The sequence below is a fragment of the Xenopus laevis genome, chromosome 5L (assembly GCF_017654675.1).
Source record: "Xenopus laevis strain J_2021 chromosome 5L, Xenopus_laevis_v10.1, whole genome shotgun sequence".
Lineage (NCBI taxonomy): Eukaryota > Metazoa > Chordata > Amphibia > Anura > Pipidae > Xenopus > Xenopus laevis.
The window spans coordinates 18,296,539-18,315,535 of record NC_054379.1 but is presented as its reverse complement, the minus strand read 5'-3'; the positions used below and the strand labels follow the sequence as shown (position 1 = coordinate 18,315,535).

Here is an 18,997-nt window from a genome sequence, read left to right as displayed (position 1 = left end):
GGACAGCCAATCACAGCCCTGCAGTCTCACAAGCACAGACAGACTTCAGTTCCCTATCAGGTCCTGTTAGCTGCTGATTGGTTCCTGTCCTACAGTGCAGTGAGCTGAGTGCCGCCGGCTCCCCTGCACAGCCTGGGAGTTCAGGGAGCAGGAAGTGGAAGAGAAGGCAGGGATTATTAGGGTTTTTAATAAATCAGCCTGAAACACTACTTTTTTAAGCACAATTCTACTATAGTATAAATTAGTATAACACACTGGTAGGTTCTTATTTTTTACACTAAATATCTCCTTTAAACACTATATATATATATATATATATATATATATATATATATATATATATATATATATATATCTTTCTTTCAGTAGGGCAGCACACAGCTTCTATGTGTGCAAGGAAAAGTCATTCCATATGCAATAAATCAGACCAAAAAGGTGTACAGCTGTACACGCACCTTTTAATACAGTTGTCTTGAATAAGAAAACCCGGTGTTGCTGGTCTGATTTATTGTATATATATATATATATATATATATATATCGTTTTTAAACTATTTGCCTTTTTTCTGATTCTTTTTCTTTCCAGCTTTCAAATGGGGGCCACTGACCCATTAAAAAAAATGTAAAGCTACAAATGTATTGTTATTGCTACATTTTATTCCTGAACTTTCTATTCAGGCCTCTCCTATTCATGTTCCTGTCTTTTATTTATATCAGTGCATGGTTGCTAGGGTAATTTGGGCCCTATCAACCAGATTGCTGAAATTGCAAACTGGAGAGCTGCTGAATAACAAGCTAAATAACTGAAAAAACACAAATACTAAAAAAATGAAAACCAGTTGCAAATCTCAGAATGTCACTCTCTACCTCATATTAAATGTTAATTTAAAGGCGTACTTCCCTTTTAAGCACCTCACATACAGAAATTGGCGGCCATTTTTACCACACAGCTCACAGCCTGTGTATAACCAGTGTTGGACTGGGATGCCTTGGGCCCAACATTAAGCCATTGGCCACAGGCCCACTCACCAAACTAGTTTTCCTTCTTTTATCATTCACTTTCTTTATTCTTTTAATCACTTCTCCTCGAATATTATCTTCAGTATCTCCCTCCATTTTGTTTCTTTATTCTTATATAGAAATGGGGCAATTGCTGTTGTAAAGGCAAAGAGTTGGGTGAGCAGAAGGGCCCACTGAAACCTTGGCCCACAGGGAATTTTCCTGGTATCCTGGTGGGCCAGTGCGACACTGTGTATAACTTCTTGTTCTTCTCACAAATTATGTCTCAGCACAATGGCCCTGGGTCCCCAGCATGACAGGGACCCTTAGTGTGAGGATCCAGGTGGGCAAGAGCAGCGCTGAGCACACTGACACCTTCACACATTCCTGTTACAGGAGAGAATGTCCGCTGCAGGCTGTGCTTATTAGTGCAGGAGTTGTAGCCCCGCCCCTTGCTATAGGGCTAAGCTCATTGTGTCAGAGAGGGGGAGTGTGAGAAGAAGGATCTCCTCTCGTAACTACTACAGAGACCAAAGTGTTACCTCTCCGGCAAAACACGTTCTATAAATGTAGTATTTCTTAGCCGAGCCCTTCACGCCCTTTGCTAACTGCCAAGATAATACGGAACCAGAATTCCAAGTATAAAACACTCCCCCTTTTTCATAGCAAAAAGTACAGGGAGCCGCCGCGGAGATATTGGAACCAAAACAACTTATGAACCGAGAAAAGCGGTGCAGAGCCCCAACGCCTTGGCACTGGCCCTCGGAAAGATGGAGAGTTAGGGGCTGAGCACAATGGAAACTTTCTCAGTGTTCCCCTCCTGCCGAGCCCCAGAAAAAGGAAGCTCGTTCCACTGAGTTCAACCCCAGACTGACTGCTCAGCTTCCTTCCTGCTGCTGCTGCTGCTCTCACACGGGGACATCTCCCTGACTGAACAGTGAGAGACAGGAACATCACTGAGACTGCACTGACAGGGTAACATCGCTGTGTGACTGCATAGAGACATAGTAACATCACTGAGACTGTACCAGGAGAGTAACATCGCTGTGTGACTGCATAGAGACATAGTAACATCACTGAGACTGTACCAGGAGAGTAACATCGCTGTGTGACTGCATAGAGACATAGTAACATCACTGAGACTGTACCAGGAGAGTAACATCGCTGTGTGACTGCATAGAGACATAGTAACATCACTGAGACTGTACCAGGGGAGTAACATCGCTGTGTGACTGCATAGAGACATAGTAACATCACTGAGACTGCACTGACAGGGTAACATCGCTGTGTGACTGCATAGAGACATAGTAACATCACTGAGACTGTACCAGGAGAGTAACATCACTGTGTGACTACATAAAGACATAGTAACATCATTGAGACTGCACCAGGAGAGTAACATCACTGTGTGACTGCATAGAGACATAGTAGCATCACTGAGACTGCGCCTGCAGAGTAACATCGCTGTGTGACTGCATAGAAAGAGAGCAACATCACTGCGACTACACCGGGAGAGTAACGTAACTGTGTGGCTGCACAGGGAGATCGAGAGAGAGAAACATCACTGTCACTGCTCATAGACAGAGTATCATTACTGTGACTGCACCAGGAGTGTAACATCACTGTGACTGCACAGACAGGAGAGTAACACTGTGACTGCACAAGCAGAGTAACATCACTAACTGCACAGAGAGAGAGAGAGAGTAACATCCAGCATGAGAGTAACATCGTAGTGACAGTACAAGGAGGATAACATCACTTATACTGCAGGAGCAGAGTAACATCACTGGCTGCAATAGGACAGAGAGTTGCACATTGTACTGAGACTGGAGGAGAGTCACGTAGAAGGCTTTGCATTAACTGCATGGTCAGGTAGAGTGGCACGGAGTACATCTCACTGGCACTGGTTGGGGACCAGGGAACGAAGGTCACAGAGAAGGCTTTACAAGTTGGGGAAGAGCAAGAGCAGATGACAGCACCTCTACCTCTTTAATTGGCAATTACTTCACAGAAAGAGGTGCCCAGAGGAGAGACAACACTGGTAAGGGTTATAGTACTGTACCATCTCCTGGGTCTTTTATATGGTGCATGCAGTAAACATTTACAGATCTGCTGTACCCCCTGTTTATAAAGCTGCTACAGTATTCATTTCTGGACCCCCTGTAACATGGATATTGCATGATGGATCTGCGTTACCCCCTGGCATATGTCTGCTGTACTTAAATATTTCCCCTATAGGCAAGTACATAGATATTATTGAGGTGTTCCCGTGTGAGTATGGATGCGGATGTGTACGGATACTGTACCAGGAATGTGTAGGTATGGTTGGATGCATTACAGTGATGCTCTGCAAACATATATCATTTGTTGTAGCTTGTATTAATACACAGATAAGAACAGTCCACGTGCAGAAAGGCCCTGACCCATAGAGCTTACAATCCAAGCATTGTCCCTGAGACACAAAATAATCCAGTGATTTGCCCAAGGCCACAAGAAGTTTTCAAAAGTGTCCAGCAACTACTTGACATTATACAGGAAGAAGTGTATTTTTAATGGGCAGTTCACCCTTTAAGTACAATGTAGACAACATTCTAAAATAATCTGCAGTTTGCCTTAATTATTTTTAGTGAAGCCTCACAGTCCATTCGCTTTATTTGTTGTTGCTGGGGACAGTGACCCTGACAACCAAATAGCATTCAGTTGCTGGCCAGAGGGAAAGAACAGGAAAGCTAATAGTATAGCAAGTTGCTTAAAATAGACCTTTATATAATATCCTAACAGTTTATATAATGTGAACTTTTTATTTACGTAGATATATACAGACAGTATATATATATATATATATATATATATGTATTGAATAAAGTACCCCCTATTGTAAAATATAAGGATATTATAAGTAGGGATGCACCGAATCCACACCTTATTTACATATGCAAATTTGGATTCGGTTCGGCCATGCACAAGGATTCGGCCGAAGCCGAATCCTGCTTAAAAAGGCCGAATCTTGGCCAAATCCCGAACCGAATCCTGGATTCGGTGCATCCCTAATTACTGAGGAGTTCCATAACCATATAAAAGCACGAGGCCAAAGGCTGAGTGTTTTTATACAGGTCATGGAACTCCAAGGTGACTTCTAATATCCTTATGTTTTGCAACAGGGGGTACTTTATTTATTATAATAAACACGTTTCAGTGAGTCATGTGACAGAAATGACATCACTAAGCTCTGATTATAAGGATACCATTTTTATAATTTTAAATACATGGCTCATCTATTATATAGAGATATATAATCTGTGCCCTGCTCTAATAGTACATAACCTGTGTCTAGCTTTAATTTAGTGAGAATCTATACCCTGCCATAGCATTTAGGTTGCCTGCACCGGGAAAAAAATTGTGGGTCCAGCCTTACAAAACATAAACGCCCGAATTCCCACCGCCGTGTGTTGGTCCTTGGACCCAGGTACACAAGTAAAAATTCAGTTTTATCTTCCATCAATAAACTACATAATGATGAGTCCAGGGGAGGCATTTTCCCAGTAGACTGTGCGATACTAAAAAAATAGTAGAGAATTACTTTATTTCAAAATAAAATATATCAACAAATAGTGTCACACACAATGTTTCTGCTGCGTTCCATGGCATGAAAATTCATGCTTTCGCGTTTTTGTGCCAAAATCTGCCCCGTGTGCACAATGACGGGCAGCTGCAGTGCATGTTAAAGATTGGTCGGAGCATCAAATTTGGAGAAACACCACTAACCTTCACGTCTGCCTCTGACACTTATCTGATGACGGACAGACTTCATTGTAATATATTTGTAATTTTATATAGTCACTGCCAGTAATTGCTTGCGTAGATAAAGAAGATAAGATGGGTCATGCAGTTTCCCTACCGTAAAGTGAAAACAGGAAAAGAACTGACTATAGGGAATAGTCCCAACTGCTCTGACAATGTTAAGGGGTCTTAAACTCGGGCATTTTTTCTGCACTTTTTCAAACACATGCTGAGCATGAAAAAACATGAAAAATTACATATAAACAAGGTTTTTTATGGAACTAAGTGCTTTTTTTTCTGTTCCAAACACAACCCTCTGTTTTATTGATAGCTGAATGCGCATCAAACGCTAGAAAATGCAACATGCTGCTTCTAAACAAAAACAATAAAACACAAATGGATTAAAACGCAACTCTGAACACTCATGAGTACAACCAGGCAGAGTATAATGAAATCAATTAGCGAATGCATTTATTTGTGCTCAAACCTGCATTGAAACACACATTAAACACAGAAAAAAAAACCCTTGTGTAAGAGCCCTAAAGGTGTTGTCAACCAATCAACTTCCCAGTTTACATTCATTCCACATTTTCAATGGTTTTAAGTTGTTAGTGCCTTTGCTTGCTGTCTTTTTATATTGGCTGCACAACTGGTTCTGACTATAGAAACATTGCAGGGATAGCCAGTTGATTATGGCCCCAACCTTTTATGCAGCACAGACCAGTTTCAAGCAAAACTATTTTTCCATGGACCAGTGAGTGGGGGGGAAGATGCATGGGCACATTTTAGGCTTACCAAAAACTGTCCAAACAATATGTTGGTTCTTGTGGCAATCGGTAGAATGCTTCCTAGTCCTTGTCATAGCTGTTATAATGGTGATGGTGAGTCAAGGATCTGGGATTGCAGGTAATTTGGGCCTTTTTTATTGTTTTTGCAGCAGTTATAGACTGCAGCCAGGACTGCACAGCCCACAGCCCGCTACCGGTCTGCGGCCTGGTGGTTGAGGATCCTTTGATTAACAGAATGCAGGCATTGCGGGAAGGCATTGTCTTGCTGGAGGAGCACCATTCTAGTACATAGTTTTAAGATTCAGAACCACCAGTTCCAAAAAGGATGAAGAGTATCTATTTCCAAAGACCTAAGGGAGGAAGTGGAGGGTAATTTTTGTTACCCCCTCCCCCACTTCACCTCTTGGGTCATAGCTTTCAACTTAAGTCTTGTACTCATCCAGATAAAGCTGAAGATCACCTTTTTGAGGTATTGGGCTACTTTACAGGGAATTGATAGTTAAGATTCTGAACTGCTTTAGAATGAGTGGTAATTATGGTCAGACTCACCGGCAGAGGGCACAGCTCTGTGTGGGTAAAGTTATGATGCTTGGGGCATCCCCAGACATAAATACACACAATGCCCAACAGCTCCATCAGTGGTCCCCAACCAGTAGCTCGCGAGCAACATGTTGCTCTCCAACCCCTTGAATGTCGCTCGCAGTGGCATCAAAGCAGGGGCTTATTTTTGAATTCCTGGTTTGGAGGCAAGTTTTGGTTGCATAAATAAAAAGGTGTACTGCCAAACAGAGCCTCCTGTAGGCTACCAGTCCATATAGGGTCTACCAAACAGCCAATCACAGCCCTTCTTTGACATCCACATGGACTTTTTCATGCTTGTGTTGCTCTCCAACTCATTTTTACATTTAAATGTGGCTCACGAGTAAAAAAAGGTTGGGGGCCCCTGAACTAAATGAACTGGTTCTGTCACTCTGGCTTGGTTGGGGGCGATAGGCTGCTCTATTTGTTATACTATTTGTTATAAATGACCTCCAGCCTATAGAAGGATTACACAGTCCCCAGTCCAGTGTAGGTGACAGAACCTGTCCTTCCTGCTCAAAGTGCCCAGTGCTGTTACTAACACTGGACTATTCATTATAGGAATGTGCTGGTATCAATTAAAGCTTCATTCTGGTTGTACACTGTATGCAGTAGCCCTTGATAACTGCTTTGACTAACTTTCTGGGAGGGGACAGAGAAGGAACTAAGTTAAAATATATAATAATAGTAATATATTCAATAGTAATCTGAGATTTGCTTTGTTGATGTGTGTGAGCATCAGGTTCCTCTACCTCTGATCCTGTCCCAGTGTGAAAATGTTGTCCCCAAATCATGGACTGATTCAGGTCATATTGTGGATCTTCACCAAATCTACCAGTTTAACTATGTGAGGTTCTTACCAGAATGAAGTTTGTTCTAGAATTAGAGTCTCTAGGGCATGGGGTCCTCTTTTTTTACCTGTGAGCCACATTCAAATATAACAAGAGTTGGGGAGCAACTCAAGCATAATAAAGTCCCCGGGAATGCCAAATAAGGGATGTGATTGGCCATTTGGTAGCCCCTATGTGGATTGGCAGAGGAGGCTCTGTTTGGCAGTACACCTGGTTTTTATGCAACTAAATCTTGCTTCCAAGCCTGGAATTCAAAGAGAAACACTTGTGAGGCCACTGAGAGCAATATCCAAGGGGTTTGTGAGCAACATTTTGTTCACGAGCCACTGGTTGGGGAACACTGATCTAGAGTAGTGGGCCATACCGGGGCTGATATAGGCTCCTGTAGACGGAGTAACTTATTGACAAATATACAGTTCAACTGCCCCACTGGGATACCAGGAAAAATCCTAGTGAGAATTGTGGGCATAGTTTTACTTCTCCTCCAGAGTACACCCCCACTACTTAACAAAGCCCCTGATAATGTAGGTGCATCACCAGTCTTTTTGCCCCATTTCATTCTGTTCCTGCTTGCAGGCAGCCACCAATTTACATGATGCATTGAGCAGGGCAAGTTCATTGGTGGGTCCCAAGTGCCCCAATGGAGGCCAAACCAACAGCCGTCCCAGCTGATATCTGATCAGGTTAGAAGATGCCATCAACATGGTGCCAATTAAATCAATCTGGTTTGACCCTCTAGGTGGGTGGCCAAATTAGGGAAGGAGCTGCTCAATTGGTGAAGTTGTGCTCATCTTTATTACCAGAAATCAACTGCTAATGTTTGTATTACTCATTAAGGGCCCAGTGACATAAGAGAGTTTGCCACAAAGAATCCACCAGTAAAATGCTGAATATTACTGCCACATTGCTGAGCCTAATGCAGTTGTGGGGGGGTTACCTTTTTAGCAGTAAAATGCTCTGTATTAAAGTGTTTCCACTCCTTCTCCCCCCCCCCTGGATTGTCTTATATTCTATCTGCAGTTTGCCTGTCTGTTTGCCTGCATCAACGTAATAGAGACGACAACAAGGTGTAATATAAAGCAACAACCCTGAACTTTACACAGCAGAAGAAAAACGACATCTCTCTCTCTTAAACCACGCCGTTGACCCCTGCGTCATCTTGTGTTTACCCTGCACCCAGCTGCCTCTGGGACTCGCTTTATTTTTTAAAGGGGAAGTCAGAAGTTGATATTATATACAATTAGTTATATAATACCATATGTTTTTTTTTTAATTTTTCAAAATAGTTGCCCTTTCTGTCCTATATGGATATCCTGAGAAACCATTTGAAATATCTAGTGTTGGACATTATGCTGGGCAGGTGGCACAAAGCTCCAGAAGGCTGAGGTGCAAAAATAAACAGTAGCCCAGCTTATCAGAGCCAATCAACAGCCTGTTTTGAAGGACATACAGCTGGGACAAGGGTGGGTAAAAAAACAAAGGCAAAGCTGAATAAAGGAATACAACCAGATTGGTTGCAATGGCTTGCTACTATGAACTAGGGTCAAACACAGGAACTTAGATAAATCAAAGCCAAGAGCCCAGCACCAATTCAAGAACATCATTACTATGTTTATTTTACATATCTGTGTAAGTTTCAATATGCTTTATGATCACTGTGACCATGTGGAGATGCTCTGTCATTTACTAGTCGTTCCTTCTCTTTTTTTACAGCTGATTTGTTTATGGAGTTTTGGGCAAGAGCCCAGAGCCGCTTTCTTCAGTTGAGCGTTTCGGGCAATGCTGTTCTGGAAGAGAAGCCATTGGGAACCCCGCACGTAAGACTCCAGTGCAGAGCCACCTCCTTACACTACTATGGCTGTATTTTGTTATGCCTTGAATAGCTTGGTGATCATGAATAACAGCAATGTGAATGCAGGCAGTGTCAGTGTGACTAAATCTAGCCCTAGTTGCCAGAGACCAGTGCTGCCTGTACCCGAGAGACGGAGTGCCTATTATCCAGCAAGCCCGTCTATGCCACTCTGTAGCCCTGGTCCCTCCAGCCCCGGGTGCTCTCCCAAGAACAACTCAAGAGCTTTTATTTTCCCTACGGAAGAGCCAGATCAACTCTCATTGAGAAATTGCAGCCCAAGCTGGAATAGGAGAGACAGACAAATGCCAAGAGGTGACCGCAGTCCTTCTCCTCTAAGGCTTCCTGGAGAGCATTTGGGAGAAACAGGGTCTTTGATAGCCTCACGTTCCAGGACATTGTCAGAACTTGGACAAGGCTCCAGTTCGGGATCTGGAATGGGTCAGGGGTCATGGTTAACGGAATCCGAAGAGAAGAGGCGTCTGTCTCGGATTCAGAGGGAACTCCAGAATGTGCAGGTCACTCAGTATGTGGAGCTTTTTGAAGCCCACATTCAAGCCCAAAACAGTCCCACTTCACCGGTGCGTTATAGTCCCCGACTGGGCAGTCGGTCTCCATCACCTTTACGCAGAAACAGAATAGAAGAGACAGCATTTAACTTTGGACCAGAAACACGCCGCAGGCTGTCTTGCTCAAGCCAGGAAGAAACATCAACGGCTCCTCCATCACCAATGTTGATTTCTCCATGTATAGCTAACAGTGCACCATGCACAGGAGAGCTGTTCAACCCTTCTCTCCAGGTGAATGACTTTGAAAAACCAAACTCACCTGGGAATGCAAAGCCAGGACCCATACCTGCTGTCATTGTGACTGACCATGGAGAAGACAGCGAAGAACAAGCAGAAAGCATTAGCCCAGACACCAATCCAACATCTTTACCTAGGAAACTGTCATCCTCCTCTGCTTCCTCCACTGGCTTTTCTTCCTCTTGGGATGAATCAGAGGATGATATCTCCAGTGACCCAGAGAAGTCCCCAGAGAAGAGCACTCCTTTCCTGCAGACTATCGAGCAACCAAAGCCACGGGTGGTAAGTGTATATTGATATTTCTGCCTAGAGTTGTCCATAAAGAGACAGCCTTTGTGAAACCTTGATAATGCATTGTATATACTGTTCTTGACTGTCCAGGTTGCTGAGATAACAGTACATGAACAGCTATAGTAAAGTATAGTAAAAAAGTGCCTATAGCACTGCCTAAAATAGCAGGATATTAGTACTGGCCTATAATTAAAGGGACTGTTCACCTTTAAATTCACTTTTAATATGATGTAGAGAGTGATATTCTGAGGCAATTTGCAATTGGTTTTTGATTTTCTATTATTTGTGGTTTTTGAGTTATTTAGGTTTTTATTCAGCATCTCTCTCTCTCAATTTCAGCAATCTGGTTGCTAGGGTCTAAATTACCCTAGCAATCATAAACTAATTTGAATAAGAGACAGGAATATGAATAGGAGAGGGAATGAATAGAAAGATGAGTAATACAAAGTAGCAATAACAATACATTTGTAGCCCTGCAGATCGTTTGTTTTTAGATGGGGTCAGGGGCCTCCATTCGAAAGCTGGAAAGGGTCAGAAGAAAAAGGCAAATAACTAAAAAAGTAAAACATATCAATAATGAAGACCAACTGCAAAATTGCTCAGAATTGGTCATTCTATAACATACTAAAAGTTACCTCAAAGGTGAACCACTTCTTGAAGGTTATGGTGCCACTCCCAGTACTACTAAAACCGGAGCTAAAGGGGCAAAGGTTATACATTCCTACATTATAAATAATGTAATACAATGTTTGTTTACCTTAACCCCTAGTACCACTTGAAACAGCTGTAGTTGTGGCCCAGCTGGGTTTGTTTTGCAGTGCTGTAGGATAGCTGATCTTCCGGGCAGTTTCATAAGTCAATAATTTTCCAAACCCTTCCAAAACCTTCATGTGTATTTTCCACTTCACAGTTTTTTTCCGCTTCGTTAATATGATTTTATCACCAAGGAAAAGGCAAAAAATAGAAATTAGATTTAAATGGGAACTGTTCCTAAGTTAGATGTCAACTCTTTTCCTTTACTTTAGCAGAATTCAAAATATTTGAGACGGCATACGATGGTTTGGGGCTGTTTACCTCCTGAAAACATCGTCACCTCAATATGCAGAAAAGCTAACATCATTAGATAAAACAATCCAACCCCTCTGGGAATCGGAAAACAGCAAATAACTGTGTAGACTTAAAGGGTTGGTTCACCTTGAAGTTTACTTGTTCTAGAATGGCCAATTCTAAGCAACTTCCATTATTTTATTTTTTTATAGTTTTTGAATTAATTGCCTTTTTCTTCTGACTTTCTCCAGCTTCCAAATAGGAGTCACTGACCCCATTTAAACAACACATGTTGTGAAAGGCTACAAATATATTGTTTCTGCCGTTCGTATTCTTGCCGGCGGGAAGCTATTTCAGGGAGATTAGTCGCCCGAAGAAGAGAAGATTTGTCGCTGGGCGACTAATCTCCCCGTCTGCCGCTACCCTCACAGAGCATTTTTTTCTTAGATGGGGTCAGTGACCTCCATTTCAAAACTGGAAAGAGTCAGAGGAAGAAGGCAAATAATTAAAAATCTATAAAAAATAAATAAATAATGAAGACTAATTAAAAAGTTGCCATCCTATAACATACTAAAAGTTAATTCAAAGGTGAACCACCCCTTATAATTGGGAGGTATGCAAATAGACTCCTGGTCCAGCTGCTAGTAATACTAAGTAACATGGGCCTTGGTAGCAACAACTGATTCAGAGCCAAAGCCTAGTATCCTGCGGTCTTCCCAGGAAGCAGTCAGAGCAAATGGAAACTAGTTTTACATAGCCGCCAGAACAACAGCACTCAGGAACTTTATAGCTGACGTTTTATTCAGCAATGGAAACTCAAACACGTCTCTGTAAATGCTGTGTGTGGCACTTCTACGTAAGAGCAGCTTTCCTTTTATCACAAGCCTTATGCTGTTTGTCGGTCGTACTTCTCTTTAATTTGCATTTCATAAGCATGAGCCCAGGAACTGCGTCAGGGTCTAGTGTTAGTGACACATTTGCTGCACTGAAACTAGAGGTCTGATTAAAACTATACAAATATTTGTATAAATAGTAAAAAATGTCTCCAATTCAACTGATACATTGCAACTTTCAACATACCCTGTTTTCAGTGGTCAGGGCTTGTGGCCCTCTACTTGTTGAATTTTAACTTCTATCCACTGACAGCTGAAGGCATGGGTTTCCCTTCTTATTTTATAATTTGCAACTGGAAGTGTTTCAGATTAGATCGGATCTGTGCATCCACTGGGACAGAATGCTCTGTTATACAGGTAGCTAGAATCTCAGCCATAAAGCAGAGCAGGACTGCTGCTTACAATGGGGATCAGATAGGATCTGTGCAGCCACTGGGACAGAATGCTCTGTTATACAGATAGCTAGAATCTCAGCTGCCATAAAGCAGGGCAGGACTGCTGCTTACAATGGGGATCAGATAGGATCTGTGCAGCCACTGGGACAGAATGCTCTGTTATACAGATAGCTAGAATCTCAGCCATAAAGCAGGGCAGGACTGCTGCTTACAATGGGGATCAGATAGGATCTGTGCAGCCACTGGGACAGAATGCTCTGTTATACAGATAGCTAGAATCTCAGCCATAAAGCAGGGCAGGACTGCTGCTTACAATGGGGATCAGATAGTATCTGTGCAGTCACTGGAACAGAACAGGAAGTGACATCAACATCGTTAAAGTAGAAACGTGTGTTCATAAGTTACATATATAGTTACATATATATATATATATATATATATATATATATATACATATAATTTCGCATGAGCAGCCACACTCTGATCCGGATCTGTTGTCTAATGGTGGGTGCTGGATCAAAAATTTGTATTCATAGAATCTCACATAGAACCGCACTCCAAATCGTTTAGATGAATAAAGTCATTATGATGATGATGATCCTTGATAAAGGCCCTAAGGAGGGCCGAGACACAAAATTGAATGCAATAAATGTGACTTTATTCATCTAAATGATTTGAAGTGTGGTTCTATGTGACATTCTTTATATATTTATATATATGTATATATATATATGTAATTCTGCTAATTACATTTATTTTGTAAAAACAAAATAAATAGGGTGTTATTTTCTATATCCTACATTATTTCAGGCTAATTATGACTTCCCCTTTTTAAGTTAAACAGCAGTTTAGCACAGGCCATTTCTGTCTGTTCTGTTTGTCTGTAGTAGAGCGGCTGAGGCTCGGTGCGCAGGGCGTGGGCGAGGTACAGAGCATTGTAACTGAGTGGAAAAAAAAACCTTAAATGTGGTTATGGTTCTGCAGAAAGTTTCAAGCTTTCACATCAAGCTTGTTGGCAAAAGAAACATTTTTGTAGCATGAAACGTCAGCTGTGAACACTACTGCATTGCACCATGAATTGCCATTAAACTAAAATGACTTTTTGCAATTAGATCCTGGTTAAAATACCGAATTCTGTTTGCCACTGATGGTAGAACTGCCATGAAAAGTGAAACTGAAGGAGGGAATGTGTGAAATGCATACCACCAACCATTTATTGTCATAACAATAATACCACTAAAGTACTAGTTGATGTGCACCTTTCTGACTTGTACTTTAAAGAGAACGTTTGGCTTTAATGGTGATAATGATGCAATTTGCACATTTCCAGAAATTAAAGCGCCGAGACTCTAAATGAGCATGCTAATTTTTTTTTAAGGGAAACTCCACCCAAAAGCAGTTTTTTGCCTAAAGAAAGAAAAATGTTTCAGTGGTTTTAAAGCTTTTTTTTTGTCTGGCTGTTTACATTCTTTGCACTACTGGTTCTGAATTCTGAAAACAGCGTAGCAGGATGATTTAAAGGAAAGGTTTAAGTAAAAGGGGCGAAGGGCCAATGAGTTAATCACCCCCCAGTTAATACTAGGGATACACCCGATCTAGGATTTGGTTCTGGATTTGGTCAGGATTTAGACTTTTTCAGCAAGATTCGGACGAATCCCAGTGCTGGACCGGAATCTGAATCCTTAAAGGGATTCTGTCATGAATTTTATGATGTCTTTTTTTATCTGTAATTTACAGTTTACACTGCAAATAATTCACTCTACCGTGTAAAATTTCATTCCAAACCGACAAGTATACATTTTTTAGTTGTAATATTGGTGTGTAGGCAGTCATCTTAGGTCATTTTGCCTGGTCATGTGCTTTCAGTAAGAGCCAGTGCTGCACTATGGAACTGCTTTCTGGCAGGCTGTTGTTTCTCCTACTCAATGAGTGTCGCAGTGGGAGCTGGATTTTACTAATGAGTGTTGTTCTTATATCTACCAGGCAGCTGTTATCTTGGGTTAGGGAGTGGGACAGACATGAGTTAGCCAATGGCATAACTTTAAGACCACTGGCTCAGCCACATTTGCATACACCTCTGTACTGTACTATATCTCATATAGGACTGCCCAGCAGTATACCTTATGGAACCCATGGGGCAAGCCCCAGTAGAGGTGCACCCCCTGTCCCCATGGTACTACTACAGTGACCATACCAGGTCCAACCTCTAAGGTATAATATTGCAATGTGACTGTGCACTGGGATGGCCAAATACATGTTTAGAACCAGGAACTTACTGTTGGCTGACCCCAGCTCTTCCTTGTTCAACCAATTGAGGCCTCATGTTTTTTGTGCTACAGTCAGAGACTGCAGTGCAGTGATTTTCCATCCTGTCCAATATTTCCAATCTGAAACCACTTATCATCCAGCTACAGGCAATAGCCCCATTAAGAGGATATTTAAGCACATTAGACATCCCCCTTTAGCCAACCTGTCAGGGTTCAGAGTTTCTGTTTTGTTAGTTGGTTCCTGCCCTTGTCTCTTCTGGTTTTGACTCTCTAGTTTCTGAGGTTCAGACACAGGGTTAGGGCAGACAGCAAGAAAGCAGAGTTTATGGAACAGGCACTAAATCGGGGTAGGGGGTCAGACAAACATAAATCCAATAATATGCCAGGGGTCAGAAACCAGGGTGTTCAAACCAGAGAGGAACAGAGGAGAGCAGAAACAGACTTACAGGACAGGAATTTAGAACAGAAATTGTGAACTCAGACAGCTTGGATAAAGCAGGATAGCTAATGCCCCAGCCCCGGTTGTTAGAGGGGGCAGACTTAAATATTAATTGGGCTATTTCCTGTAACTGGATCGTAGGTGGTCTCAGATGGGGAAACCGGACAGGGGGAAAAGTCTTAAGTCTGTATAAGCTAGTAACCCCAAGACACCAAGTACTAAAGAAGTAGAGTCTCATTTGGAATAAAATATTGGGATGATTCTAAAACATCATTATACTGGAAAGGTATTGCCCAGGACAAGCAATGTTGTTTATGTTTTTCTTTTCTCCCTATATATTGGTATATATATCTCCCCTCAGCTTGCTTTAAAAAAAAAAAAAAGTGGTTGTGGTTAGGGCTAATATGTGATTTTCACATCTGGGTTTGTACAGATTGGGGGTTTGGTTTGGGCAGATTTGGGTCAATAAATTCAAAAAAGTTTGAGGGTATGGACATAGACACAAGTTCACATATACAAGCATGTTTGTTTGTTCGACACCAAATGAGTACGTTTTTTTTTTTTTTATGGAGGTGCTTAAAGGGCAAGTGGTCTGTATAAATTTTGGTGCTGCTCTTAGATTGTTTTACAATAAATTTCACTTTCAAAGTCTGAAACCTCAGTTGCTATAAAATCGCATTAACAAACATGTAAATATGCAGGAAACGAGCTTGTTTGCAAAATATGCAGATCAAAGGCCTTTCCGCACAGAGGATCTGCAGTTAGAAGGGCTTCCCTATTACACTATATAAAGTAAACAAATCACGATGGAATATCAGCCCCGGTCCCCATAATGAAGAGCTTAGAATATTTGTATATCCGCGACTCGACATTTTCCATCCTGGGGAGGATTGTCCACAGCGCTCAACTGTTTAGTTTAAAGGGATCAATTTACCGAGGTTTCAAATGAGTGAACAGTGTCCTTTTCATCCGTTCCCTACAGCCGTTCCCAGCAAATGCCCCCCCTTCCCCCTTTGTTCTCTCCCCCTGCCCTGACAGGTAGAATTAGTTTCCCAAGCCCAAGAGCTGCCAATTTTCCATTCCGCAGGGTTTCCGTGATAGAGCCCTGGCTGCGTTTTCTTCCTCTATCCCTTCGTTTCACAGCAATCTCTTTTTACTCCTCAAGGTCTGAATCTGTGTTCTCCAGGTTATTGATATAAGATAGGGGAGCTCATTTGTGGGTGGCTTAACGGGTCAGACAAGAAATAGGTTCCTTTTTCTGCTTCCAAGTTGGCTTCCCTCTGTGTTTCAATCTGTTACTGTCCTAGATATATGATACTGAACTGTAAATGTTCACCACCTATGGTGGGGAAGATTTAGACTTTTTGTTATTGTTATGTATCAGTATCTTTATGACATTTTAGGAGGATGATAACTGAAAATTCATTTTTTAAAAATTTTTGTTGCATACAGTTGAGTCATAGGGGCAAATTTACTAAAGGGCAAAGTGACTAACGCTGGCCAAAATTCGTCAGCGTGACGTCATTTTGGTACTTTGCCGATTTACTAACGGACGATGGCATAACTTCGCTAGTGAAGGAGACTCTAGCACTACTTCGCACTCTTACACCATGTGACGTTTCGCTCTGACGAAAGAGTGTTACTTCGCAAAAATCACTAAGATGCGGATTTTACTGAACGGATTTAACGAAGTCCCAAAAACGCTGGCGACTTTTTATTTTTCAGGGTGATAGGCTGCAATAGATCGTAATTCTTTTCTGGGGTACCCGGCTTCCCCCCTACATTTCCTTACATATGGCACATAAACTTTACACTGGGCTCATGTGTAGGGCAATATAACAACTCTATTTTATTTTATTAAGGTTCCCTGGGCTTGTGTAGTATAATGTATTGGCTGCAACATATACGTCCATTCAACTTTAACTTCCCGCTGTATGCAAATTAGCCAATGCTAGCGCAACTTCGCTTTGCTTGCTGAAGTAACGCTAGGACAACTTCGCCAGCCTTCGGATTTTAGTGAATTTCCATTGTCCTGGCGAATCTACACCTGGCGAAGTGTTGCGATGTGAGCGAAGCCGTCGCTGGTGAATTTTCTGAGGTTAGTGAATTTGCCCCCTACAATAAGCCTGAAGCTTATTAAAGACTCAGTTACAGTTGGGGTTGCCACCTGGCCGGTATTTTACCAGCCTAGCTGGTAAAACACCTGCTGAGGCTGGTATTCCAAATTTGGCAATGTAGGTGATGGTAAATTTGTAATACCCTTAACAAAAGCCCTTGGCCCTCCGCTCAAAACGTACCTTTTCTCGGGACATGACCCCACCCTCTTTTACATCACGGCCCACCCCTTATGTTCCCGCCCCCACTGGCCGGTAGAAATCGCCTGAAAAGGTGGCAACTCTAGGTATAGTCCCTGTATAACAAAAAAAAACAATTTCTTTGGTCAAACAGTCACCATGTGCATCAAATGTTCACTTACCCCAAATATTACCCTAACTGCCTTCAGGCTACTGTTATCCCAGTGTTATAAGGTTACAAGATGTGCAAGCTTTCTATCTTTGAGTAGAACGTACATCAGATGCTACATGCGCTGCCTTTGCTGTATCCAGGATAGAACCAATTTACATGGGTCTAGTAGAGGTCCCACGTCGCCTCAATACACCTAGGGGCAGATTCACTAACTTCGAGTGAAGGATTCGAATGAAAAAAATTCGAATTTCGAAGTATTTTTTGGGTACTTCGACCATCGAATTGGTTAAATTCGTTCGAATTCGAACGAAATCGAACGTTTCGAACGAAAAATCGTTCGACTATTCGACCATTCGATAGTCGAAGTACTTTCCCTTTAAAAAAAACTTCGACCCCCTACTTCGGCAGATAAAACCTACCGAAGTCAATGTTAGCCTATGGGGAAGGTCCCCATAGGCTTGCTAAACTTTTTTTGATCGAAGGATTTTCCTTCGATCGTTGGATTAAAATCCTTCGAATCGTTCGATTCGAAGGATTTAATCGTTCGATCGAACGAAAAATCCTTCGATCGAACGAACGTTTAGCGCTAAATCCTTCGACTTCGATATTCGAAGTCGAAGGATTTCAATTCGAGGGTCGAATTTCGAAGTATTTTTTACTTCGAAATTCGACCCTTAGTGAATCTGCCCCCTAATGTCATTTTTCCATGAAGTTACAAGTTTCCTAGCTGGAGACTAGTTTCATGGAATTTGTGAACTGAACCAAAGAATTTTACGTGGCTGAGTAACACGAAGTCAGCATGTGTATTTTCCTAGTCTGCTCTGTTTGACAATTGGAATAAGTGGTGATGTGGGAATGAATGTAAAGTCTTGTATAGGAAATAATAGTATTTGCAGGTTGGGACTCTAGTCCCAGACTGTTTTTTTTTTTTCTTCCTACAGTTTAAAATTAGTTATAAAAGACTATGTATAGATCTTCTGCTACTCCTGCCTTTGTACTCGGTGACCTTATAATATATTGGATAATAAGTTTATCACAGGATAAATCTCACACACGAAATAGTATTCAAACAATGTGTTATTATAGTACATAATTAAAATGAACTACATGCCGTGATGCCGTATTCTTTTGGTCTGCAGTAAAATGTGGCCTCGTTTTACGCATAAATGAATATTAGGGGGGCATATTTATTAAGGCTTGAATTGGAAATTCAAATTTTCAAATAGGATTTTTAAATTCAGGTTGGGAATAATCCAAACTCGATTTTGAATTCAAGCTTTATCATACCTGGACCCTGGGAACAATTCAAATTCGAGTTCTTGTAGAAGTCAATAGCAGAGGTCCAGTGACCCATTTGAAGATGTTAATAGCTTTCCTGATACTCAAGTTTTTTTTGAGAAAAAACTAAATTAGATTTTAGTCAAATTTGATTTGAATTCTATTAAAGTTTTTGGGTCGGGAATATTCGTTCGGATTTTTTCTTAAATAACCTCCCAGTCGAATTTTGAGTATATTCGGATTTATTAGAGTACAAATAAATTCACATGC

General features: G+C 41.5%; 1 protein-coding gene across 1 annotated transcript in view; it reads left to right on the top strand.

Moving 5' to 3' along the window:
- The first annotated feature begins 1,477 nt into the window (after positions 1-1,477).
- The window catches only part of LOC108716491 (inositol-trisphosphate 3-kinase B), a 68,193-nt gene continuing 50,673 nt past the window's right edge, over positions 1,478-18,997 (top strand). The window contains exons 1-2 of the mRNA XM_018262666.2: positions 1,478-3,039; positions 8,710-9,933. Coding sequence (XP_018118155.1) covers positions 8,851-9,933 — 1,083 coding nt within the window. The 5' untranslated portion in view covers positions 1,478-3,039; positions 8,710-8,850. The remainder of the gene's footprint in view (positions 3,040-8,709; positions 9,934-18,997) is intronic.